The sequence below is a fragment of the Felis catus genome, chromosome A3 (assembly GCF_018350175.1).
Source record: "Felis catus isolate Fca126 chromosome A3, F.catus_Fca126_mat1.0, whole genome shotgun sequence".
Lineage (NCBI taxonomy): Eukaryota > Metazoa > Chordata > Mammalia > Carnivora > Felidae > Felis > Felis catus.
The window spans coordinates 51,901,801-51,928,933 of NC_058370.1; the positions used below are offsets into that span (position 1 = coordinate 51,901,801).

The 27,133-nt window shown below is 37.9% G+C and overlaps 1 protein-coding gene and 1 pseudogene across 11 annotated transcripts in view; both read right to left on the reverse strand.

Moving 5' to 3' along the window:
* CCDC138 (coiled-coil domain containing 138) overlaps nucleotides 1-27,133 on the reverse strand; it is a 148,278-nt gene that overhangs the window by 97,254 nt on the left and 23,891 nt on the right. For 7 of the 11 annotated variants that reach the window (XM_045053975.1, XM_045053979.1, XM_045053974.1 and 4 more), the window contains 4 exons: nucleotides 24,344-24,463; nucleotides 9,545-9,622; nucleotides 9,340-9,447; nucleotides 6,062-6,226 (listed from right to left, as the gene is read on the reverse strand). In XM_045053975.1, the coding sequence (XP_044909910.1) occupies nucleotides 6,062-6,226; nucleotides 9,340-9,447; nucleotides 9,545-9,622; nucleotides 24,344-24,463 (471 nt within the window). Of the gene's footprint in view, nucleotides 1-6,061; nucleotides 6,227-9,339; nucleotides 9,448-9,544; nucleotides 9,623-9,792; nucleotides 9,819-24,343; nucleotides 24,464-27,133 lie in introns of those variants that run through there. The other 4 variants (XM_045053977.1, XM_011281075.4, XM_045053978.1 and 1 more) reach the window with 3 other exon arrangements.
* LOC102899207 lies at nucleotides 6,236-8,424 on the reverse strand (annotated as a pseudogene).

Genomic DNA, 27,133 nt, shown 5'->3' on the forward strand with positions numbered 1-27,133 from the left:
CTTCAGACGTAACTTGAATCGATCTTCTGCACAACATATCATAGTGAAACTGGCAAACTACAAGGATAAAGAGAAACTTCTGAAAGCAGCAAGGGATAAACGTGCCCTAACATATAAAGGGAGACCTATAAGACTCGTGACAGATCTCTCTTTTGACTTGGCAGGCCAGAAAAGATTGGCAGGAGATCTTCAGTGTGCTGAACAGAAAAAATATGCAGCCGAGAATCCTTTATCCAGCAAGTCTGTCATTTAGAAAAGAAGGAGAGAGAAAGGTCTTCCCAAACAAACAAAAACTGAAGGAATTTGTCACCACTAAACCAGCCCTACAAGAGATCCTAAGGGGGATCCTGTGAGACAAAGTACCAGAGACATCACTCCAAGCATAAAACATACAGACATCACAATGACTCTAAACCCGTATCTTTCTATAATAACACTGAATGTAAATGGATTAAATGCGCCAACCAAAAGACATAGGGTATCAGAATGGATAAAAAAACAAGACCCATCTATTTTCTGTCTACAAGAGACTCATTATAGACCTGAGGACACCTTTAGATTGAGAGTGAGGGGATGGAGAACTATTTATCATGCTACTGGAAGCCAAAAGAAAGCTGGAGTAGCCATTCTTATATCAGACAAACTAGACTTTAAATTAAAGGCTGTCACAAGAGATGAAGAAGGGCATTATATAATAATTACAGGGTCTATCCATCAGGAAGAGCTTAGAATTATAAATGTCTATGCGCTGAATACCGGAGCCCCTAAATATATAAAACAATTACTCACAAACATAAGCAACCTTATTGACAAGAATGTGGTAATTGCAGGGGACTTTAACACCCCACTTACAGAAATGGATAGATCATCTAGACACACGGTCAATAAAGAAACAAGGGCCCTGAATGATACATTGGATCAGATGGACTTGACAGATATATTTAGAACTCTGCATCCAAAGCAACAGAATATACTTTCTTCTCGAGTGCACATGGAACATTCTCCAAGATAGATCATATACTGGGTCACAAAACAGCCCTTCATAAGTTTACAAGAATTGAAATTACACCATGCATACTTTCAGACCACAATGTGATGAAGCTTGAAATCAACCACAGGAAAAAGTCTGGAAAACCTCCAAAAGCATGGAGGTTAAAGACGAATGAGTGGGTCAACCAGGCAATTAGAGAAGAAATTAAAAAATATATGGAAACAAACGAAAAGGAAAATACAACAATCCAAACGCTTTGGGACGCAACAAAGGCAGTCCTGAGAGGAAAATACATTGCAATCCAGGCCTATCTCAAGAAACAAGAAAAATCCCAAATACAAAATCTAACAGCACACCTAAAGGAACTAGAAGCAGAACAGCAAAGGCAGCCTAAACCCAGCAGAAGAAGAGAAATAATAAAGATCAGAGCAGAAATAAACAATATAGAATCTAAAAAAACGGTAGAGCAGATCAACGAAACCAAGAGTTGGTTTTTTGAAAAAATAAACAAAATTGACAAATCTCTAGCCAGGCTTCTCAAAAAGAAAAGGGAGATGACCCAAATAGATAAAATCATGAATGAAAATGGAATTATTACAACCAATCCCTCAGAGATACAAACAATTATCAGGGAATACTATGAAAAATTATATGCCAACAAACTGGACAACCTGGAAGAAATGGACAAATTCCTAAACACCCACACGCTTCCAAAACTCAATCAGGAGGAAAGAGAAAGCTTGAACAGACCCATAACCAGCCAAGAAATTGAATCGGTTATCAAAAATCTCCCAACAAATAAGAGTCCAGGACCAGATGGCTTCCCAGGGGAGTTCTACCAGACGTTTAAAGCAGAGATAATACCTATCCTTCTCAAGCTATTCCAAGAAATAGAAGGGGAAGGAAAACTTTCAGACTCATTCTATGAAGCCAGTATTTGATTCCTAAACCAGAGACCCAGTAAAAGAGAACTACAGGCCAATATCCCTGATGAATATGGATGCAAAAATTCTCAATAAGATACTAGCAAATTGAATTCAACGGCATATAAAAAGAATTATTCACCATGATCAAGTGGGATTCATTGCGGGGCTGCAGGGCTGGTTCAACATTTGCAAATCAATCAACGTTATGCATCACATTAACAAAAGAGAAGAACCATATGATCCTGTCAATCGATGCAGAGAAGGCCTTTGACAAAATCCAGCACCCTTTCTTAATAAAAACCCTTGAGAAAGTCGGGATAGAAGGAACATACTCAAAGATCATAAAAGCCATTTATGAAAAGCCCACAGCTAACATCATCCTCAATGGGGAAAAACTGAGAGCTTTTTCCCTGAGATCAGGAACACAACAGGGATGCCCACTCTCACTGCTGTTGTTTAACATAGTGTTGGAAGTGCTAGCATCAGCAATCAGACAACAAAAGGAAATCAAAGGCATCAAAATTGGCAAAGATGAAGTCAAGCTTTTGCTTTTTGCAGATGACATGATATTATACATGGAAAATCCGACAGACTCCACCAAAAGTCTGCTAGAACTGATACATGAATTCAGCAAAGTTGCAGGATACAAAATCAATGTACAGAAATCAGTTGCATTCTTATACACTAACAATGAAGCAACAGAAAAAGAAACTGATCCCATTCACAATTGCACCAAGAAGCATAAAATACCTAGGGATAAATGTAACCAAAGATGTAAAAGATCTGTATGCTGAAAACTATAGAAAGCTTATGAAGGTAGTTGAAGAAGATAAAAAGAAATTGAAAGACATTCTCTGCTAATGGATTGGAAGAATAAATATTGTCAAAATGTCAATACTACCCAAAGCTATCTACACATTCAATGCAATCCCAATCAAAATTGCACCAGCATTCTTCTTGAAACTAGAACAAGCAATTCTAAAATTCATATGGAACCACAAATGACCCCGAATAGCCAAAGTAATTTTGAAGAAGACCAAAGCAGGAGGCATCACAATCCCAGACTTCAGGCTCTACTACAAAGATGTCATCATCAAGACAGCATGGTATTGGCGCAAAAACAGACACATAGACCAATGGAATAGAATAGAAACCCCAGAACTAGACCCACAAACATATGGCCAACTAATCTTCGACAAAGCAGGAAAGAACACCCAAAGGAAAAAAGACAGTCTCTTTAACAAATGGTGCTGGGAGAACTGGACGGCAACATGCAGAAGGTTGAAACTAGACCACTTTCTCACACCATTCACAAAAATAAACTCAAAATGGATAAAGGACCTGAATGTGAGACAGGAAACCATCAAAACCCTGGAAGGGGAAAGCAGGAAGACCTCTCTGACCTCAGCCATAGCAATTTCTTACTGGACACACCCCCAAAGGCAAGGGAATTAAAAGCAACAATGAATTACTGGGACCTTATGAAGGTAAAAAGCTTCTGCACAGGAAAGGAAACAACCAACAAAACTAAAAGGCAACCAATGGAATGGGAAAAGATATTTGCAAATGACATATCAGACAAAGGGCTAGCATCCAAAACCTATAAAGAGCTCACCCAACTCCACACCCAAAAAACAAATAATCCAGTGAAGAAATGGGCAGAAAACATGAATAGACCCTTCTCTAAAGAAGACATCCAGATGGCCAACAGGCACATGAAAAGATGTTCAACGTCGCTCCTCATCAGGGAAATACAAATCAAAACCACACTCAGATACCACCTCACGCCAGTCAGAGTGGCCAAAATGAACAAATCAGGAGACTATAGATGCTGGAGAGGATGTGGAGAAACGGGAACCCTCTTGCACTGGTGGTGGGAATGCAAATTGGTGCAGCCGCTCTGGAATGCAGTGTGGAGGTTCCTCAGAAAATTAAAAATAGACCTACCCTATGACCCAGCAATAGCACTGCTAGGAATTTACCCAAGGGATACAGGAGTACTGATGCATAGGGGCACTTGTACCCCAATGTTTATAGCAGCACTCTCAACAATAGCCAAATTGTGGAAAGAGCCTAAATGTCCATCAACTGATGAATGGATAAAGAAATTGTGGTTTATATACACAATGGAGTACTATGTGGCAATGAGAAAGAATGAAATATGGCCCTTTGTAGCAACATGGATGGGACTGGAGAGTGTGATGCTAAGTGAAATAAGCCACACAGAGAAAGACAGATACCATATGGTTTCGCTCTTGTGTGGATCCTGAGAAACTTAACAGGAACCCATGGGGGAGGGGAAGGAGAAAAAAAAAAAAAAAAAGGAGGTTAGAGTGGAGGAGAGCCAAAGCATAAGAGACTGTTAAAAACTGAGAAGAAACTGAGGGTTGATGGGGGGTGTGAGGGAGGGGAGGGTGGGTGTTGGGTATTGAGGAGGGCACCTTTTGGGATGAGCACTGGGTGTTGTATGGAAACCAATTTGACAATAAACTTCATATATTGAAAAAAAAATAACACTGATGCAGTGGTAGAAACAAAACAAAGCATAAGGCGGGGGTGGGCGCCTAGGTGGCTCAGTCAATTAGGCGTCTGATTGCTGATTTCAGCTCAGGTCATGATCTCATGGTTTGTGGGACTGAGCCCTGCACTGGACTTCTGCTCTGTCAGAAGCTTGGGAATCCCTGCTTGAGATTCTCTCTCTTCTCTCTCTGCCCCTCCCCTGCTCACTCACTCTCTCTCAAAATAAAAAATACATATATAAATACATAAATAAATAAATAAGAAAGGATATGGGCTTAATTACACAAAAATGTAAAACTTTTATACAACATAGACTACTACTCATTCTAAAATTCATATGGAATCTCCAGGCACAGTGAACAGACAAAAAACAATCTTGAAAAAGAACAAAGTTGAAGGTCTCACACTTCCTGATATCAAACTTGCTGCAAAGCTACAATAATCACAACAGGATCATATTCACATAGAGATATAAAAACCAATGAGACAGAGAGCCCAGAAATAAGCCCTCACATACATGGTGAAATAATGTTTGTCAAGGGTGCCAAGACCACTCAATGGGGAAAAGGACAGTCTCTTCAACAAACGGTGAGGGGAAATCTGGATATTCACTTGTGAAAAATGAAGTGGACCCTTATCTTACACGAGAGACAGAAAATTAACTGAAAATTAATGAGCCTTAAATATAACTAAAATTGCACTAATTTCTAGAAGCATTACTTGGCTTATGGCACTTTTCTTCCACCTTCAAAGCTAGCAAACATGGGCTGAGTCTCTGACCTGTTCTTCTGCTTTGTCTGGTTAAAAACTCACATGACTACTGGACCCACTCAGACAACCTGGTCAATCTCTATTGGAAAGTCAGCTGATTAGCAAACCGTAATTCACTTCTGCCATATAACGTAACATATGGAAAGGTTCCAGGGATTAGGATATGAGTATCTTGAAAGCCATTATTCTGCCAAGCAGAAAAGGCATTTAGAAGAAACATTTTAGTTATGTAAAGATGAAAACTGGAAATAATTTTGTCAAATGAAACCCTAGCCAATATTTAACAATTATATAATTGTTTCTGAAAACACTAAACAAACAACTTTAGATGTCTACTCTTCAAAGTTTTAATATATTTCTTGTAGAATGTAGTTGTCAACCTCTAATGACCATATATACTAACTAGAAATCATGAGTACTAATATCCAAATTAATGTCTGTAACTTAAGAAAATGGTCATTTCTTTTTGTTAACGAGAAGCCCCTTACAAATAGACTTTTCATCCCTTCATGACAAAAAGTAAAACAAAATTATTTTAGTGGAAATCATGTGTTATCAATCAGGAATTGTTCGTATCACTGATCATTTGCCTAACTCTAGTATACAATTATTTTGCCATTTCTGGATTAAGATGTTAACTTCTAGTCTCTATCTTTAAAAAGAATTCCCATTATTTTAAGAAAAATAAAAGTATGAATTAATTTTAATTAAGTCTGAAATGAATCTTTTCAGAACTATCGGTATGGTCAATTTTCAATCAAAAATATTTTCAATATTTTTTCCTTATAACATATACAGTAGGCTTTCCAGTTTTGATCTTCATAAGTCATATATATCAAATCAAGAAACAAACCTTTATACACTTCTCCTGAATATCATTTCTCTGAGAAGCAAATTTCAGTAGGGGCTTTTCACCATCCATTCCAGATTCTTCGCTTTTTAATTTACTAAGGTGGTGATCTGAAATCCAGTCCATGAAGACAGTTAAAAGTTCATAAACTTGTGCATTAACTGGTACCTATATGTAAAAAGTTAAACCAAACATATATTTCAGTTCACAACCTGATAAAATTTCAAAGACAAGTTTTAAATTTGGGGATTATAGAAAAAGTTACCTAAAGAATGCCATTAAAATATGTATTGAATGACAAAGCTTCTCCAAAAAAAGGAAATTCCAAATCAAACACTTCCATTTAAAGTAAGAAACAAGTTAAATGATGGCTGAGACAAGGGGAGAAAATTCATCTTAAAAATGAAATTGAAAGAACTTTGCCTTATTACCAAAAAAAGAATTTTCATAAAAATTCTTTACCTAAGTTTGATAACATAATAAAATTGGCCTTAACTCAAAAGTATATACCATCATAGCTAAAATATTTTAATAAATTTAAAGATTTAGAAAGTGACAATTTCCACCAAAGAACTTCGTATTTTCTTCTTCCCAAAAAAGTTGTTTCTTTGTTTTTATAACATTCTATAAACAGGATATGAAAATTTTCCTGGAAATCCTCCTCTCTGAGAGTCTATCAAAGCGAAGTAAAGAACAAAATGCCAGAAAAATTTATAGATTCAATTACACTGATTTTAGTACTCCTTCAAATCACTTTTAGTCCATTTAATTCTACATTTACCACACATCTACCTTAAACAGGGAACTACACTAGATTTAGTTTTTTAGAAATCTGAAAAGACAAAGAAACAAAAGCAAATAAATAAAAAAGTAACATTAAGCAGACAGCAATCTACAAAATCAGAATAAGATTAGAGTTACATTATTCTGAACGAGTAATTTTAACCTGTTTTCTTCAAATGGAAACTTTAGATAACTTCAGTCATCATTAAGTACCAAGTAGAAATAAAACTGAGTTAATACAACATGGAAGGCTGTATAAGAGGAAAAAGGTCAGAGTGGGGGTATGAAATATTTCCATTTACAACCACAAAAAATATTTCTGAACATATGTGCTGCCTGGCAGAGGGCAGTGGCAGCCCAGGGCAGTGGCAGACAGGGGCAAGTCCTATTTGTAGAGGAAATCGTAGTTCCAGGAGGTAGAGAAGGTAGATCTTAGGCCCAGAGACTTCAGGAAAGATGTGCAGGTTGGTGCTATACCCTCTGTGCAATCTCCTTCCACCCACCTGGATGGAACCCTGAGGGCGTGGGCCAGCATGATGACAAGAATGTGGTTACTATCCTCATATGTGGCCTCTACCTCCTGGTGGCAGAATTCTTTTACAGTGCACCCACCTTCAATGAAGTGCTCATACTACAGGAAGCCTGAGGTGAACAGTTGCAGGTAGACTAACAGAAAGTCCAAAGTCCTCTGGTTATTGAAGGAGGGCAGCAAGTTGGCTACTTAGGTCTGCTTCTCCATCTGCTCAGTTAGGTCTATAAACATGGTGTGGAAATCTTCAACTGTGAACAGTGAAGCCCTGGGAAACCAGGTCTTCTTTGATCTTGGCAGATACGGGCTTGAACTGCTAAAACTCCCTGCTGACATACAGCAGCATTTCCACGTGGAGAATTCAAAACCTCGATAGAAGCTGTTCATATAAGGGCATCTGGGTAGCTCAGCAGTTAAGTATCCCACTTCAGTGTAAGTCATGATCTCCCAGTTTGTGGGTTTGAGCCCTATATTTGGATCTCTGCTGGCAGCACGGAGCCCACTTTGGATGCTCTATCTCCCTCTCTCTCTCTGTCCCTTCCCTCTCTCAGAAATATATAAACATTTAAGAAGAAGAAGGAGGAGGAGGAGGAGGAGGAAGAGGAAGAGGTGGAGCAGCAGCAGCAGCTGCTCACATAAAGCCTGGTCTTGCAGATGTATGAGAACTTTTGGTGGAGGTGCTTAATCTTCCAGTGATAGATGTCATCCAGCATATTCCCTGCATAGGATGGTGAGTTCTAGTAGCTCCAAGAAGAGAAGGTTCTGCAGCAATCTTTTGCTGAATTTGGTCCTGAGTCATGATGTCTTCATCATAAGCCAGACAGTTAACACCTTCAGAGTCACACTGCCCAATGGTGGCTCCTGATTTTACTACTCAGATTCCACAAAAATCTTTAAACAGTGTTGTGTTCCCACTTTATGAAAATAAGTAGAGGATTTATAAAAATTATTAAAAGCCCACATTGAGATATCACTACTCACCCACCGAAAAGGTCAAAATGAAAAAGACTGAAAACAAATGTTGGCAAGGTTGTGGAGCAATCACAAAATTCATAGGAGTATAAAATGGTACAACAGCTTTGGAAAACTGGCAGTTTCATGAAAAGTCAAATATCTATGACCCATAAATTCTGGCCTTAGTTGTATTTCCAAGATGAATGAAAACACATGTCCGCTAAAAGCCTTGTACACAAATATTCTTAACAGCTTTATTCATAATAGACAAAAAATAGAAATAGCCCAGGTGTCTATCAACAGAAGAATAAACAAATTCTATGATACAGTCATACAATGGAATACTACTGACCAACTACAGAGGAACAAACTATTGATACACCCAATGTTATAATGAGTAAAATAAGCCTTACCCAAATGAATGCATACTATACAATCTCATTGACCTAAATTCTAAAATAGGTAAAATGAATTCATGGTGATAGAATACAGATTAACAGCTACTTCTTACAGGGAAGAGCTGAGAAAGGACAAGGGAACTTTCTAGAGTGATGGAAATATTCCCTATCTAGTTGTAGGTTACAGGAGTATAGGCATTCTTCAATACTGACCAAACTATGTACTTAACAATATACATTATGTTACTGTAATTTATGCCTCAATGTAAAAAAATCCTTAGGAAAAAATAAATAAATTAGAGCTCATTCAGGTGTGGACTGCAGTCTTGACAGAAAACATTGAAAGCTTATGGGTTCTTAAAACACAATGAATAATAAAGCTCTTATTAAGCTTAAGGTCCTGTGATTTGTCAATGTTACTAGGCCTGAAACACTACTGAAATACTTTGTTTTGCTTTTGTAAATAGAAGCGTATTAGAAACATTATACAGCTATTTCTCTGTAAATGAATTATTATGGTGAATCTTTTCATATCAAAAAGGATAGGGAAAAAAGGTTCAAGAACAAAGAAAAAATGTCTTTGCCTTCTATTGGAGAAATTTTCAATCACATCATACCTTGTGAGTTTTTGAGACTGGTACTTTTTCTTGTCTTAAACTTTTCATTTCGTTAGCAGCATGGGAATTTCCTTTCAGTCTCTGTATTGTCATAAACTCACATTTCCTCTGCAACAGTGCATATCCATGAATTAAAACACAATTGTATGAAATGTGAGAAAACCCAAAGGCAATCATTTAAAATTCACTTGTGCAGGCAACTTACCTGTAAATTATCTAAACGAGCTTGAACTCTCTTAGCCTGAATCTCCATCTTCTTGTTTTCTTCACTTACTTCATTTAACTACAGTAAGAAAATATTAAATATTTCAATATAAAACTTAAGCTGATTTCATACTAAAGATTTCCAAAATAATCTACTATCTTATCTAGTCTGCCTAACCAAACAATGTAACAAAACAGAGGTAGCATTCATGATTAAAGAAAATCACAGCTGAGGGTAACTAGACTTACCTTGGAAATCATTTTGAAATGTATAAAAATATTGAATCACTATGATATACACCTGAAATTAATAGGATACTGTATGTCAATTATACTTCAATAAAATAATATAAAATTTTTAATTAAAAAAATACACCTAAAAATCATCATTAGTCCTCAAAGTACTAACAGTATCTAAGTTTACTGCATTCTATAAAAATCTGTTAAGTCTCCTGATATCTTACAAGTATATGTTTTAATGGGAAAGATCTTGTAATTGAACTATTTACTGAACTATAATGTATGTATAGAAAAGTGTACAAATCATTAAAGCATGCAGTGTAATAAACTATTGAAATAGGATTAGTATATAAATTTGGGAAGAACTGTAATGCTTAAAAATATTGAGTCTTCCCACCTATGAGCATAACATAAACTTCAATTTATTTAAGTCTTCTTTATTTTATCTTAATAATGTTTTCTACTTTTCAGTATATATGTTATACACATCTTTGTTTAGATTTAACCTGGATAGCTAATATTTTTTGATGTTATTATCTGTATCTTTCAATAAATAACATTTATTATCTGATTTTTGGTATATAAAAATACACCTGGTTTTTGTTTTTATTTTTTATTTTTTTAATTTTAATTATTTTTTTCAATATATGAAATTTATTGTCAAATTGCTTTCCATACAACACCCAGTGCTCATCCAAAAAGGTGCCCTCCTCAATACCCAACACCCACCCTCCCCTCCCTCACACCCCCCATCAACCCTCAGTTTCTTCTCAGTTTTTAACAGTCTCTTATGCTTTGGCTCTCTCCCACTCTAACCTTTTTTTTTTTTTTTCTCCTTCCCCTCCCCCATGGGTTCCTGTTAAATTTCTCAAGATCCACATAAGAGCGAAACCATATGGTATCTGTCTTTCTCTGTATGGCTTATTTCACTTAGCATCACACTCTCCAGTTCCATCCATGTTACTACAAAAGGCCATATTTCATTCTTTCTCATTGCCACATAGTACTCCATTGTGTATATAAACCACAATTTCTTTATCCATTCATCAGTTGATGGACATTTAGGCTCTTTCCACAATTTGGCTATTGTTGAGAGTGCTGCTATAAACATTGGGGTACAAGTGCCCCTATGCATCAGTACTCCTGTATCCCTTGGGTAAATTCCTAGCAGTGCTATTGCTGGGTCATAGGGTAGGTCTATTTTTAATTTTCTGAGGAACCTCCACACTGCATTCCAGAGCGGCTGCACCAATTTGCATTCCCACCACCAGTGCAAGAGGGTTCCCGTTTCTCCACATCCTCTCCAGCATCTATAGTCTCCTGATTTGTTCATTTTGGCCACTCTGACTGGCGTGAGGTGGTATCTGAGTGTGGTTTTGATTTGTATTTCCCTGATGAGGAGCGACGTTGAACATCTTTTCATGTGCCTGTTGGCCATCTGGATGTCTTCTTTAGAGAAGGGTCTATTCATGTTTTCTGCCCATTTCTTCACTGGATTATTTGTTTTTTGGGTGTGGAGTTGGGTGAGCTCTTTATAGATTTTGGATGCTAGCCCTTTGTCTGATATGTCATTTGCAAATATCTTTTCCCATTCCATTGGTTGCCTTTTAGTTTTGTTGGTTGTTTCCTTTCCTGTGCAGAAGCTTTTTACCTTCATAAGGTCCCAGTAATTCATTGTTGCTTTTAATTCCCTTGCCTTTGGGGGTGTGTCCAGTAAGAAATTGCTATGGCTGAGGTCAGAGAGGTCTTCCTGCTTTCCCCTTCCAGGGTTTTGATGGTTTCCTGTCTCACATTCAGGTCCTTTATCCATTTTGAGTTTATTTTTGTGAATGGTGTGAGAAAGTGGTCTAGTTTCAACCTTCTGCATGTTGCCGTCCAGTTCTCCCAGCACCATTTGTTAAAGAGACTGTCTTTTTTCCTTTGGGTGTTCTTTCCTGCTTTGTCGAAGATTAGTTGGCCATATGTTTGTGGGTCTAGTTCTGGGGTTTCTATTCTATTCCATTGGTCTATGTGTCTGTTTTTGCGCCAATACCATGCTGTCTTGATGATGACATCTTTGTAGTAGAGCCTGAAGTCTGGGATTGTGATGCCTCCTGCTTTGGTCTTCTTCAAAATTACTTTGGCTATTCGGGGTCATTTGTGGTTCCATATGAATTTTAGAATTGCTTGTTCTAGTTTCAAGAAGAATGCTGGTGCAATTTTGATTGGGATTGCATTGAATGTGTAGATAGCTTTGGGTAGTATTGACATTTTGACAATATTTATTCTTCCAATCCATTAGCAGAGAATGTCTTTCAATTTCTTTTTATCTTCTTCAACTACCTTCATAAGCTTTCTATAGTTTTCAGCATACAGATCTTTTACATCTTTGGTTACATTTATCCCTAGGTATTTTATGCTTCTTGGTGCAATTGTGAATGGGATCAGTTTCTTTTTCTGTTGCTTCATTGTTAGTGTATAAGAATGCAACTGATTTCTGTACATTGATTTTGTATCCTGCAACTTTGCTGAATTCATGTATCAGTTCTAGCAGACTTTTGGTGGAGTCTGTCGGATTTTCCATGTATAATATCATGTCATCTGCAAAAAGCAAAAGCTTGACTTCATCTTTGCCAATTTTGATGCCTTTGATTTCCTTTTGTTGTCTGATTGCTGATGCTAGCACTTCCAACACTATGTTAAACAACAGCAGTGAGAGTGGGCATCCCTGTTGTGTTCCTGATCTCAGGGAAAAAGCTCTCAGTTTTTCCCCATTGAGGATGATGTTAGCTGTGGGCTTTTCATAAATGGCTTTTATGATCTTTGAGTATGTTCCTTCTATCCCGACTTTCTCAAGGGTTTTTATTAAGAAAGGGTGCTGGATTTTGTCAAAGGCCTTCTCTGCATCGATTGACAGGATCATATGGTTCTTCTCTTTTGTTAATGTGATGCATAACGTTGATTGATTTGCAAATGTTGAACCAGCCCTGCAGCCCCGCAATGAATCCCACTTGATCATGGTGAATAATTCTTTTTATATGCCGTTGAATTCAATTTGCTAGTATCTTATTGAGAATTTTTGCATCCACATTCATCAGGGATATTGGCCTGTAGTTCTCTTTTACTGGGTCTCTGGTTTAGGAATCAAATACTGGCTTCATAGAATGAGTCTGAAAGTTTTCCTTCCCCTTCTATTTCTTGGAATAGCTTGAGAAGGATAGGTATTATCTCTGCTTTAAACGTCTGGTAGAACTCCCCTGGGAAGCCATCTGGTCCTGGACTCTTATTTGTTGGGAGATTTTTGATAACCGATTCAATTTCTTGGCTGGTTATGGGTCTGTTCAAGCTTTCTCTTTCCTCCTGATTGAGTTTTGGAAGCGTGTGGGTGTTTAGGAATTTGTCCATTTCTTCCAGGTTGTCCAGTTTGTTGGCATATAATTTTTCATAGTATTCCCTGATAATTGTTTGTATCTCTGAGGGATTGGTTGTAATAATTCCATTTTCATTCATGATTTTATCTATTTGGGTCATCTCCCTTTTCTTTTTGAGAAGCCTGGCTAGAGATTTGTCAATTTTGTTTATTTTTTCAAAAAACCAACTCTTGGTTTCGTTGATCTGCTCTACCGTTTTTTTAGATTCTATATTGTTTATTTCTGCTCTGATCTTTATTATTTCTCTTCTTCTGCTGGGTTTAGGCTGCCTTTGCTGTTCTGCTTCTAGTTCCTTTAGGTGTGCTGTTAGATTTTGTATTTGGGATTTTTCTTGTTTCTTGAGATAGGCCTGGATTGCAATGTATTTTCCTCTCAGGACTGCCTTTGTTGCGTCCCAAAGCGTTTGGATTGTTGTATTTTCCTTTTCGTTTGTTTCCATATATTTTTTAATTTCTTCTCTAATTGCCTGGTTGACCCACTCATTCGTCTTTAACCTCCATGCTTTTGGAGGTTTTCCAGACTTTTTCCTGTGGTTGATTTCAAGCTTCATCACATTGTGGTCTGAAAGTATGCATGGTGTAATTTCAATTCTTGTAAACTTATGAAGGGCTGTTTTGTGACCCAGTATATGATCTATCTTGGAGAATGTTCCATGTGCACTCGAGAAGAAAGTATATTCTGTTGCTTTGGATGCAGAGTTCTAAATATATCTGTCAAGTCCATCTGATCCAATGTATCATTCAGGGCCCTTGTTTCTTTATTGACCGTGTGTCTAGATGATCTATCCATTTCTGTAAGTGGGGTGTTAAAGTCCCCTGCAATTACCACATTCTTGTCAATAAGGTTGCTTATGTTTGTGAGTAATTGTTTTATATATTTAGGGGCTCCGGTATTCAGCGCATAGACATTTATAATTCTAAGCTCTTCCTGATGGATAGACCCTGTAATTATTATATAATGCCCTTCTTCATCTCTTGTGACAGCCTTTAATTTAAAGTCTAGTTTGTCTGATATAAGAATGGCTACTCCAGCTTTCTTTTGGCTTCCAGTAGCATGATAAATAGTTCTCCATCCCCTCACTCTCAATCTAAAGGTGTCCTCAGGTCTATAATGAGTCTCTTGTAGACAGAAAATAGATGGGTCTTGTTTTTTTATCCATTCTGATACCCTATGTCTTTTGGTTGGCGCATTTAATCCATTTACATTCAGTGTTATTATAGAAAGATACGGGTTTAGAGTCATTGTGATGTCTGTATGTTTTATGCTTGGAGTGATGTCTCTGGTACTTTGTCTCACAGGATCCCCCTTAGGATCTCTTGTAGGGCTGGTTTAGTGGTGACAAATTCCTTCAGTTTTTGTTTGTTTGGGAAGACCTTTCTCTCTCCTCCTATTCTATTTTTTTTTTTAATTTTTTTTAACGTTTATTTATTTTTGAGACAGAGAGAGACAGAGCATGAACGGGGGAGAGGCAGAGAGAGAGGGAGACACAGAATCTGAATCAGGCTCCAGGCTCTGAGCCATCAGCCCAGAGCCCGACGCGGGGCTCAAACTCACGGACCGCGAGATCGTGACCTGAGCTGAAGTCGGACGCTTAGCCGACTGCGCCACCCAGGCGCCCCTCTCCTTCTATTCTAAATGACAGACTTGCTGGATAAAGGATTCTCGGCTGCATATTTTTTCTGTTCAGCACACTGAAGATCTCCTGCCAATCTTTTCTGGCCTGCCAAGTCAAAAGAGAGATCTGTCACGAGTCTTATAGGTCTCCCTTTATATGTTAGGGCACGTTTATCCCTTGCTGCTTTCAGAAGTTTCTCTTTATCCTTGTAGTTTGCCAGTTTCACTATGATATGTTGTGCAGAAGATCGATTCAAGTTACGTCTGAAGGGAGTTCTCTGTGCCTCTTGGATTTCAATGCCTTTTTCCTTCCCCAGTTCAGGGAAGTTCTTAGCTATAATTTCTTCAAGCACCCCTTCAGCACCTTTCCCTCTCTCTTCCTCCTCTGGAATACCAATTATGCATAGATTATTTCTCTTTAGTGTATCACTTAGTTCTCTAATTTTCCCCTCATACTCCTGGATTTTTTTATCTTTTTCTCAGCTTCCTCTTTTTCCATAACTTTATCTTCTAGTTCACCTATTCTCTCCTCTGCCTCTTCAATCCGAGCTGTCGTCGTTTCCATTTTGTTTCGTTTAAAGCGCTTTTCAGCTCCTCGTGATTGTTCCTTAGTCCCTTGATCTCTGTAGCAAGAGATTCTCTGTTGTCCTCTATACTGTTTTCAAGCCCAGCGGTTAATTTTATGACTATTATTCTAAATTCACTTTCTGTTATATTATTTAAATTCTTTTTGATCAGTTCATTAGCTGTTGTTATTTCCTGGAGATTCTTCTGAGGGGAATTTTTCCGTTTGGTCATTTTGGATAGTCCCTGGCGTGGTGAGGACCTGCAGGGCACTTCCCCTGTGCTGTGGTGTATAACTGGAGTTGGTGGGCGGGGCCGCAGTCAGACTTGATGTCTGCCCCCAGCCCACCGCTGTGGCCACAGACAGACTGGTGTGCCTTCTTTTCTCCTCTCCTTAGGGGCGGGATTCACTGTGGGGTGGGGTGGCCCATCTGGGCTACTTGCACACTGCCAGGCTTGTGGTGCTGGGGATCTGGCGTATTAGGTGGGGTGGTTAGGCAAGGTGCACGGGGGCAGGAGGGGCAGGCTTAGATCTCTTCTCCTTAGGTGATCCACTTCAGGAGGGGCCCTGTGGTAGCGGGAGGGAGTCAGATCCACTGCCGGAAGTTTGGCTCCGCAGAAGCACAGAGTTGGGTGTTTGCACGGAGCGAGCAAGTTCCCTGGCAGGAACTGGTTCCCTTTGGGATTTTGGCTGGCGGATGGGCGGGGAGATGGCGCTCGCGAGCGCCTTTGTTCCCCACCAAACTGAGCTCTGTTGTCCGGGGGCTCAGCAGCTCTCCCTCCCTTTGTCCTCCAGCCTTCCCGCTTTCCGAGCAGAGCTGCTAACTTATGACCTCCCAGACGCTAAGTCGCGCTTGCCGTGGGAACACAGTCCTTCCGGCCCCTCTGCTTTTGCCAGCCAGATTCGGGGCTCTGCTTGGCTGGCAGGCTGCCCCTCTGACCCGGCTCCCTCCCGCCAGTCCGTGGAGCGCGCACCGCCTTGCTGCCCTTCCTACCCTCTTCCGTGGGCCTCTCGTCTATGCTTGGCTCTGGAGACTCCGTTCTGCTCTACACCTGGTTTTTGAATATTGAACTTATATCCAAAGATTCTCCTAAATTTATTTAATTCTACTAACTTGTCTGTATACTTGTCTGTATACTTATCTTAATTCTACTTACTTGTTTGGATACCTCTGTATATAAGTACATAATCATATCATCAGTAGATAACTCTTACTTCTTATAATCCTTATTTTTCCAATCCTTATTTTCTACTTTTTTTTTCCCTATTGCACTGACTACCAATTTCATTATAGTGTTCAATAGAAACAGGAACAGTGAGGACACTTTGTTCTGATTTCAGAGGGAAAACATTTCAATAACCCATATTAAGTATGATTTTGCTGTTGGATTTTTTTTGTAGATACTTATCAAAATTAAGTTTTCTTTTATTACTATTATCAACATGGTGCTCAATTTTATTATCAGCAGAAATTATGATTTTTCTACTCTTTTTCTACTCTTACTAGATAATGTGTTAATTTTCAAATGATAAATCACCTTTGTATTCCTGTATTAAATCCACTCAGTTGTATTATTTTTATGCATTGCTAGACTCAACCTGCTAACATTTAAAAATTTTACATCTATATTCATGTAACTGGTCTGAATTTTTCTTTTCTTGTAACATTCTTGACATGTTTAGTTTCAAGATTACACTGGCCTATTACAACAAGAAAAGGGAGTTTTTCTCTTTTCCTATTTATATTTAAGACACAGGATGTTTCCTCCTTAATAGTTAGTCATTAGTTTTACTGTTCCTGGTCTTATTTTTCTCTGATTACTTTTAAAATTTTATCTTTATTTAATGTTTTTAGCAGTCTTAAAATTAAAGCAGTGTTCTTCTGTATGGTTTTCCTAAACATGTACCCTGCTTAGGCTTAACATAATTTCTTGAATCTGTAGGTTGTTGGGTTTGCTTGTTTGGTTTTTACCATTTTGGATAGTAAGTGATCATTTCTCTTCCCATATTTTGTTTTTGCCCTATTATCCCTCTTATTTTTTATTTTATTTTTTTTTTAATTTTTTTTTCAACGTTTTTATTTATTTTTGGGACAGAGAGAGACAGAGCATGAACGGGGGAGGGGCAGAGAGAGAGGGAGACACAGAATCGGAAACAGGCTCCAGGCTCCGAGCCATCAGCCCAGAGCCTGATGCGGGGCTCGAACTCACGGACCGCGAGATCGTGACCTGGCTGAAGTCGGACGCTTAACTGACTGCGCCACCCAGGTGCCCCTATTTTATTTTTTTAATTTACATCCAAGTTATTTAGCATATAGTGCAACAATGATTTACCCATTTAGCCCATCCCCCCCCGACAACCCCTCCAGTAACCCTTTGTTTGTTCTCCATCTTTAAGAGTCTCTTATGTTTTGTCCCCTCCCTATTTTTGTATTATTCTTGCTTCCTTTCTCTTATGTTCATCTGTTCTGTGTCTTAAAGTCCTCATATGAGTGAAGTTATATATTTGTCTTTTTCTGACTAATTTCACTTAGCAAAATACCCTCCAGTTCCACCCACATAGTTACAAACGGCAAGATTTAATTCTTTATGATTGCCATGTAATACTCCATTGTATATATATACCACTTCTACTTTATCCATTCATCCATTGATGGACATTTGGGCTCTTTCCATACTTTGGCTATTGTTGATAGTGCTGCTATAAACAATGGGGTGCATGTGCCCCCTTGAAACAGCATACCTCTTCCCCTATGATAAATACCTAATAGTGCAATTGCTGGGTCGTAGGGTAGTTCTATTTTTAGTTTTTTGAGGAACCTCCATACTGTTTTCCAGAGTGGCTGCACCAGTTTGCATTCCCCCCAGCAATACAAAGGGGATCATCTTTCTCCACATGCTCTCCAACATCTGTTGTTGCCTGGTTAATGTTAGCCATTCTGACAGGAGTGAGGTAGTATCTCATTGTGGTTTTGATTTGTATTTCCCTGATGATGAGTGATGTTGAGCATGTTTTCATGTGTTGGTTGGCTATCTGGATGTCTTCCTTGGAGAAGTATCTATTCATGTGTTTTGCCCATTTCTTCACTGGGTTATTTTTTGGGGGGTATTGAGTTTGATACATTCTTTATAAATTTTGGATACTAACCCTTTATCTGATATGTCATTTGCAAATATCTTCTCCCATTCTGTCAGTTGCCTTTTAGCATTGCTTGTGCAGAAGCTTTTTATTTTGATGAGGTCCCAATAATTCATTTTTACTTTTGTTTCCCTTGCCTCCCTTGTTTCCCTTGACGTGTTGAGTAAGAAGTTGCTGCAGTCAAGATCAAAGAAGTTTTTGCCTGCTTTCTCCTCAAGGATTTTAATGGCTTCCTGTCTCACATTTAGGTCTTTCATCCATTTTGAGTTTATTTTGGTGGATGGTGTAAGAAAGTGGTCCAGGTTAATTCTTCTGCATGTTGCTGTACAGTTTCCCCAGCACCACTTGCTGAAGAGACGGTTTTTATTCCATTGGATATTCTTTCCTGCTTTGTCAAAGATTAGTTGGCCATACGTTTTTGGATCCATTTTTGGGTTCTCTATTCTGTTCCATTGATCTGAGTGTCTGTTTTTGTGCCAGTACCATACGGTCTTGGTGATTACAGCCTTGTAATACAGCTTGAAGTCCAGGATTCTGATGACTCCTGCTTTGGTTTTCTTTTTCGAGATTGCTTTGGCTATTCGGGGTCTTTTCTGGTTCCATTCAAATTTTAGGATTATTTGTTCCAGCTCTGTGAAGAATGGTGTTATTTTGATAGGGATTGCATTGAATATGTAGATTGCTTTGGATAGTGTTGACATTTTAACAATATTTGTTCTTCCTATCCAGGAGCATGGAATATTTTTCCATTTTTTTGTTTATTCTTCAACTTCTTTCATAAGCTTTCTACTGTTTTCAACGTAGAGAGTTCTCACCTCTTTGGTTAGATTTCTTCCTAGGGATTTTATGGTTTTTGGTGCAACTGTAAATGGGATTGATTCCTTGATTTCTCTTTCTGTTGCTTCATTGTTGTTGTGTAGGAATTCAACCGATTTCTATGCATTGATTTTATATCCTGCAACTTTGCTGAATTCATGAATCAGTTCTAGTGGTTTTTTGGTGGAATCTTTTGGGTTTTCCATATATAGCATCATATCATGTGCGAAGAGTGAAAGTCTGACCTCCTCCTGGCCAATTTGGATGCCTTTTGTGTTGCCTGACTGCTCAAGTTAAGACTTCCAATATTATGTTGAATAACAGTGGTTACGAGTGGACATCCCTGTCTTGTTCCCGACCTTAGGAGGAAAGCTCTGTTTTTCTCCATTGAGGATGATATTAGCGTTGGATTTTTCATATGTGGCTTTTATGATCTCGAGGTATGATCCTTCTATCCCTACTTTCTCAGGGTTTTTATCAGAAAGGATGCTGCGTTTTGTCAAATGCTTTCTCTGCATCTATTGAGAGGATCATGTGGTTCTTATCCTTTCTTTTATTGATGTGATGAATCACACTGATTGTTTTCCAGATACTGAACCAGCCCTGCATCCCAGGTATAAATCCCACTTGGTCATGGTGAATTATTTTTTTCAATGTATTGTTGGATTTGGTTGGCTAATATCTCGTTGAGGATTTTTGCATCCATGTTCATCAGGGAAATTGGTCTGTAGTTCTCCTTTTTAATGGGGTCTTTGGTTTTGGAATCAAAGTAATGCTGGCCTCATAGAAAGAGTTTGGAAGTTTTCCTTCTATTTCTATCTTTTGGAAGAGCTTCAAGAGAATAGGTGTTAACTCTTCTTTAAATGTTTGGTAGAATTCCCCTGGAAAGTCACCTGCCCTGGACTCTTGATTTTTGGGAGATATTTGATTACTAATTAAATTTCTTTACTGGTTATATGTGTGTTCAAATTTTCTACTTCTTCCTGTTTCACTTTTGGTAGTTTATATGTTTCTAGGAATTTGTCCATTTCTTCCAGATTGCCCATTTTATTGGCATACAGCTGCTCATAATATTCTATTATTGCTTTTATTTCTTCTGTGTTGCTTGTGATCTCTTTCATTCTTGATTTGGGTCCTTTCCTTTTTCTTTTTGATCAAACTGGCTAGTAATTTATCAAGCCCTATTATCTCTTTTTGAATTCCATGTTAAAGCTTTTAACAAATGTTTCTTATACTTTCTCCAATGTTTTCACTTCAAGATTTTTTAGGAAAGGATCCTCCAGTTCAATAATCCTGTCTTCTGCTGTGACTTATCTACTGTTAAATCCTTTCACTGGAGTTTTGAAATTCAATTAGTGCATTTTTTAGTTTTAGAATTTCAATTTAATTCCTTTTTACATATTCTGCTTCTCTAATGAAATTCTCAATCTTTTTTTCCTACTTATTTGAACATACTAATCACTTTCTGAACTTTAAAAATAACTTTTTTTTATGTTTATTTTTCAGGGAGAGAGAGACAGAATGAGAGTGGGCAAGGGGTAGAGAGAAAGGGAGACACAGAATCTTAAGCAGGCTCCAGGCTCTGAACTGTCAGCACAAAGCCTGACGCAGGGCTTGAACTCATGGACCCTGAGATCATGACCTGAGCCGTAGTCAGACGCTTAACCAACTGAGCCACCCAGGCATCCCTATCAGTTTTTTAATTGTAATCATCATTTTAAAGTCATGGTTAGTAGCTCCAATATCTGGATCACTCGCAGGTATATTCGTATTGTCTGGGGCATTTTTGTTCTCTTCATAGTCATGTGATTCTGCCCTTAGTGTAATTATTAATTTCGTACAGAATGACTAAGAAAATTTACAAATCTATGCACATGATATCTTCTTTCAAAGAGGGCTCATTCTAAGAGCTCAAATGTCCATCGACAGATGAATAGATAAAGATGTGGTGTATATATACAATGAAGTATTACTCGGTAATCAAAAAGAATGAAATCTTGCCATTTACATCTATGTGGATGGAACTAGAGAATATTATGATAAGCGAAATTAGTCAGAGAAAGGCAAATATGACTTCACTCATATGACAACTTTAAGACACAGAACAGATGAACACAAGGGAAGGGAAGCAAAAATAACATAAAAACAGGGATGGGGACAAAACATAAGAGACTCTTAAATATGGAGAACAGAGAGTTACTGGAGGGGTTGTGGGAGGGGGAAAGGGCTAAATGGGTAAGGGGCATTAAGGAATCTACTCCTGAAATCATTGTTGCACTGTCTGCTAACTAACTTGGATGTAAATTTAAAAAATCAAATAAAAAAAAAAAGAGGGCTCATTCTAGGAATTCAAAATGGAGACTGATTACTCTAAACAGGAACTAAGATCATTTAGGAAATTTCAATCAGAGGAGGGTTCCATCTACCTCTAATTGGCATCTTCCTAGAGTGCAACCCTGCTGCCTTTTTTTTTTAGTATATGAAATGTATTGTCAAATTGGTTTCCATACAACCCAGTGCTCATCCCAAAAGATGCCCTCTTCAATGCCCATCACCTACCCTTCCCTCCCTCCCACCACCCCCCCCCCCCATCAACCCTCAGTTTGTTCTCAGTATTTAACAGTGTCTTCCCTGCTGCTTTTTCAACCGAGGACCTATGTTGTCCACAGGGACTCTCCAGCCTGGTGAGTCCTGAATATTAATCCTTGCCTCCTCAGCTTAGCATGACTTAATGGATTTGTTATCGTTGATGTTGTTATTATTGTTTCAAACTTATTTATGCCCACTGGTGCCACAAATTACTACTTAGGACAGTCGTGGAAATAACTTACCTTTTTATTTAGCTATTTTGAAATGCAGTTGAGCCTTAAACCATGTGTGGGTTAGGGGTGTTGACCTCCAAGCAATAAAAAATTCATATAGAACTTCTGACTCTCCAAACTTAACTACAATAGCTTACTGTTGACCAGAAAAGCCTTAGTGATAACAGTCAATTAACACATAATTCGTATGTTTTACTCCTATATACTATGTTCTTACAATAAATAAGCTAGAGAAAACAAAATGTTATTAAGAAAATCCTAAGGAAAATATATTTACAGTACTGTACTACTTATCAAAAAAATCTGCATGTAAGTATAACAGTGCAAACCCGTGTTGTTCAAGGGTCAGCTGTATATATCACTCATAGTGCAAACTATAGCCCATGGGCCAAATCTGAACACTGTTGTTATAAAGTCTTATTAGAACACAGCCATACTCACTCACTTATTGACTATAGTTGCTTTTGCATTATGTCAGAGTTCAGTCATTGTGACAGACTGTATGGCTCACAGAGTCCAAAGTATTTACTATTTCATCCTTAACAGAAAACAAAAAATGATCCCTTATCCACACTAAACAAAGTAACTATAAAAAAGCACCCCGGGGACACCTGATTGGTTCAGTTAGTTAAGCATCTGAGTCTCAATTTCGATGCAGGTCATAAACTCGCAGTTCATGATTTCAAGCCCCACATCAGGCTCTGTGCTGACAGTGGGGAGCCTGCTTAGGATTCTCTCTCTTCCTCTCTCTCTACCCCTACCCCACTTGTGTTCTCTCGCTCATGTGCTCTCTCTCTCTCAAAATAAATGAACTTAAAAAATTGTTTTAAAAAGCATTCTGTCAGTTGGTACCAAAGGGTTTCTCCCAAGCCTTTTCAGTTTGGACATACTAGATCAAAAATCCAATTATCAATAGGTTGATCACTTAATAATTACATATCCACTCCGCTCACCAGATACTGATACAAACACATGCAAGACTATTAAGAATTGTATAACCTTAAAAGATAGGTATAGGCAACAATGCTCCTTGGCTAGTAGTTAAAGAAACCCTTCTCAAAAAAAATGTGCTAGAGTTGTCTGGTGACAGACAGTACCTACACTTGTGGTAAGAACAGCGTAACATACAAAGTTGTCAAATCATTAATTTGTACGCCTGAAACTAATACAATGTTGTGTGTCAACTACAATTTAAAAAAGAGAGGGAGACAGCACTACACTGAGTGTGATGGGAAAAAGTAATCTCACCAGGGATAAAGCAGGCTTCCAAACAACCGTAAGTGAAGGCCATACTCCAACTGTGGGAGACCATAAATGAATTCAGAGAAGCCAAAGAACTTAGATCAAATGAGAAACAGTATCCCTAGTTATCAAGGCCACTGAGAAAAGCTGTAACAAGCCGTGACTACAGGACATCAAAAAGAGAAACTGAGAACATATTCCAGGATTCATATTATCTCTGAGAGTCTGAGCTTAGAATCCATATAGTTTTCCAGCCCAAAGCTTTAATTTTTGAAGTGACTGGGTTTAGCCCAGTTTCTGTTCATCTACTTCTCCTCTTCCCACAAATACACACACAATCAGTCTCTCATCTCTCTTCAACATATTCTTTCACATCTTTCAGTCAAAAACTGGCGAAAGTTAAACAAACAAAAAAAGAAAAAAAGATACAACTCATAAAAATATTTGCAACTTCAGTATTAAGTAGCAACCAAGATTACATCACACACATAATCACAGTACAACATGATAGCACTCTATACTCATGGGACTACAAGCAATGTGTAGGCTTCCTTCTAGTACACTGCCTAGCACATAATAGATACCCAGAAAATAAACGAATGTTAAATAAGCAGTGGTGTAAAATAGCAGTTAAAAGAAGTAGTATTAGATTAGCTAAATGCCTAAAAATCCCCAGGTTATCAAGCAGGTTTTTTTGCTTGTTTTTAATTTTAAAAATTTCAAATTGCAAAAGCATCTCAACTAGTTGCTAAAATAGATGATGAAAAACCAAAAGCTTAAGAATACCATATTTATATTTGGAAGTATTATACAAAATAAAGTTAGCAAATAAAGTTAATAAAAAAATTTCTCTAGATAGAATATATTCTATGACTTTGATAAATAATTTAAGTATAGATGATAGAAGTTTTAAGAATATTTTGAAATCTAGTATATGCTAAAATAGATCTTACCTGCTTTTTTAAGTTATCATTCAATTCTTTTAATGCATCAAAAGAGGACCTTAGCCTCTTACTTTCTTTATTTCTTTCCTTAAGAACTTCAGTTAAGTGCTCAACTTCTGCACTGTGCTGCTAGAAGGGGAAAAAAATCTGATTTAAAAATTAGGTGTGGATTCCATGTCACAAACGCTACTGAACACAAAGTAATTAAAAATTAGAACTCCTCGGGGCGCATGGTTGGCTCAGTCAGTTAAGCATCCAATTCTTGATTTCAGCTCAGGTAATGATCTCAACAGTCATGGGATCAAGCCCTGTGTCAGGCTCACCGTTGATGGATCAGAGCCTGCTTGGGATTCTCTCTCTCCTTCTCTCTCTGCCCCTCTGTGCCTCGTGCACGTGAGTGCTCCCCCTCTCTCTCAATGTAAACATTAAAAAAAAAAAATAGAACTCCTTGAATCAGGACTTTAATCAATGTATTTAAGCATATATGACTAATACCACAATTAATTATAAAAACTATGTCATCAAACAAAGTAATAACTAAGCATTGAAAGCATTTGTTAAGTACTTACTAAAAAAACTATTTTGTGCTTCTGCTCAAAAGAGTCCACTGAAACTCACTAAAATAATTTCTTTCACACCATGGAATGATAAAACAATGAAGGGTTTCTGATCTTTTTTTTTTTTTTTAATGTTTGAGAATGTGAGTGAGTGGGTGTGAGAGAAGGAGGGCCAGTGAAAGGGAGAGAAAGAATCCCAGCAGGTTCTCTGCCTCAGTGCAGAGCCTGAGGCAGGGCTCAATCTCACAAATAGTGAGATCATGACCTGAGCTGAAACCAGAGTCAGGCATTTAAACCAACTGAGCTACCCAGGCTCCCTGGGTTTCTGATCTTCAAGAGTCTGGTTAGCAATTCATAGCTTTATAAGTTAAAATTTAAGATTTAAGTTACCCTGAGGAATAAATATCCATAGATATAGAACTAATTTCTTATTCTCATAAAGTAGCTAATTGTTTACATCTCAAATTTAAAAACATATTAATATATCTGAGTCTTAAACTATTTGACTTTCCTTAATCAGTTTTATAAATAATTGAAATCAATTAACCTTCTAATCACATTTAAACGAGATGGCACTTTTTTATTTAAAGTACAAATACATGTCATCTTTTATTCTCAATTTATTCATAATGTATTAAAACAAGCAAATTTCTATAGGAAATAAAAAAATTGAATTAATTTCTTTCTTCCAAGTAATCATATAGGAACTATTAAAAAAAAGGCTGTTATCTTTACACTTAAGAATAGCAGACAAATCTAAAGAGAAAAAAAATCAAGAAGTCTAGTATGGAAACCTCTTGAGAATCCAAGCATTTCTTCTTTTGCCCTGTTTAAAACTCCAACCACGTGAAAACATTAGCTTTATGCAATTTTATTATTACATTAAATGATTCTTTAAATAACTTAGTATCTAACCACAAATACAGGTATTTCAAACATTAGGTTAATATTCTCACTGTCCAAATTTTTCCAAATCGAAAAGATGTTAAAAAACAGGATATGAGTTCCATTTCCGGAATGGCAAGATAAGCCCACTACATTCTAGTTCTGTTATTGATTACAACTGAAAACCTTAGACAAAACACAAAAAGTAACCCTAAAGACTGTAAAACCTAAACAGAAATAGGGAATTGTAGCAGTCTTGCCCCAGGGCAGGCCCCCAGCACTCTGAAGTGCAGCAGAGCACTGTAGGCTGCTAAACTGAGAGAAACTCTGCCTTTACAGTCAGGGAAGCCAGGAAAAGGGCCACTGTGAGCCACGGAATGTGTGCAGTATCTCAGAGAAGAGACTCAGAAAAAGAATCTTTTCATTCAGGTGTACAAACACCTGTAGAAATCTGGCTAAACTCTAAGCATAGCACAGACAAAAGTGGCAAAGCAAAGGTGGAGAGATCAGAGTTCGGTTTAAAAATACCACCCACATCTCAAACTAACCCCCAATTCTGCAAGCATGGGAAAGACACAGGCACCATACTGAGGGTCTTGAGAACTGAAATGATTTAAACCATTGCCTGAGTATTAGAGTAAACCTAAGTAGCACAGGTACAACTCCAAAGCTTTGAAAACTGAACTGAGATTGGGTCACTTCCCACAGAAGGTGAGAAAGAACCCTGGCCTAAATCTAATGAGGATGGAATAGGGAAAATGGAGTATGAAGATCCTGAGCTCACCTCCTCTCATGAACACACCAAGGTTGCAACTACATGGACAGCAACTCCCTCTGAGAATGACCTGAAGACTAGCAGGACAGCTCTTTCACAGGTAAAAACATAAAGAAACAGACACATCAAGAAGGGTGAGAGATAGGGCTCCTGTGTGGCTCAGTGGGTTGGGCATCCAACTTTGGCTCAGGTCCTGATCTCACAGCTCATGAGTCTGAGCCCTGAATCTGGCTCTGTGCTGACAGCTCGGAGCCTGGAGCCGGTTTCGGATTCTGTTTCTGTGTCTCTCTGTCCCGCCCTGCTCACACACTATCTGTCTGCCTCTCTATCTCAAATATAAAATAATAATAATAATAATAAAAGAATTTTTAAAAAAAGTACACAATCTTCCAAAACTGAATCAGGAAACAGAAAATCTGAACAGACCAATTACTAGTAATGAAATTGAATCAGTAATCAAAAACTGTCAACAGCTAGCTTCAGAGGTGAATTCTACCAAACATTCAAAGAGTTAATACCTATTCTTCTCTCAACTATTCCCAAAAAAATTTAAGAGGAAGGACTGCTTCCAAATTCACTCTG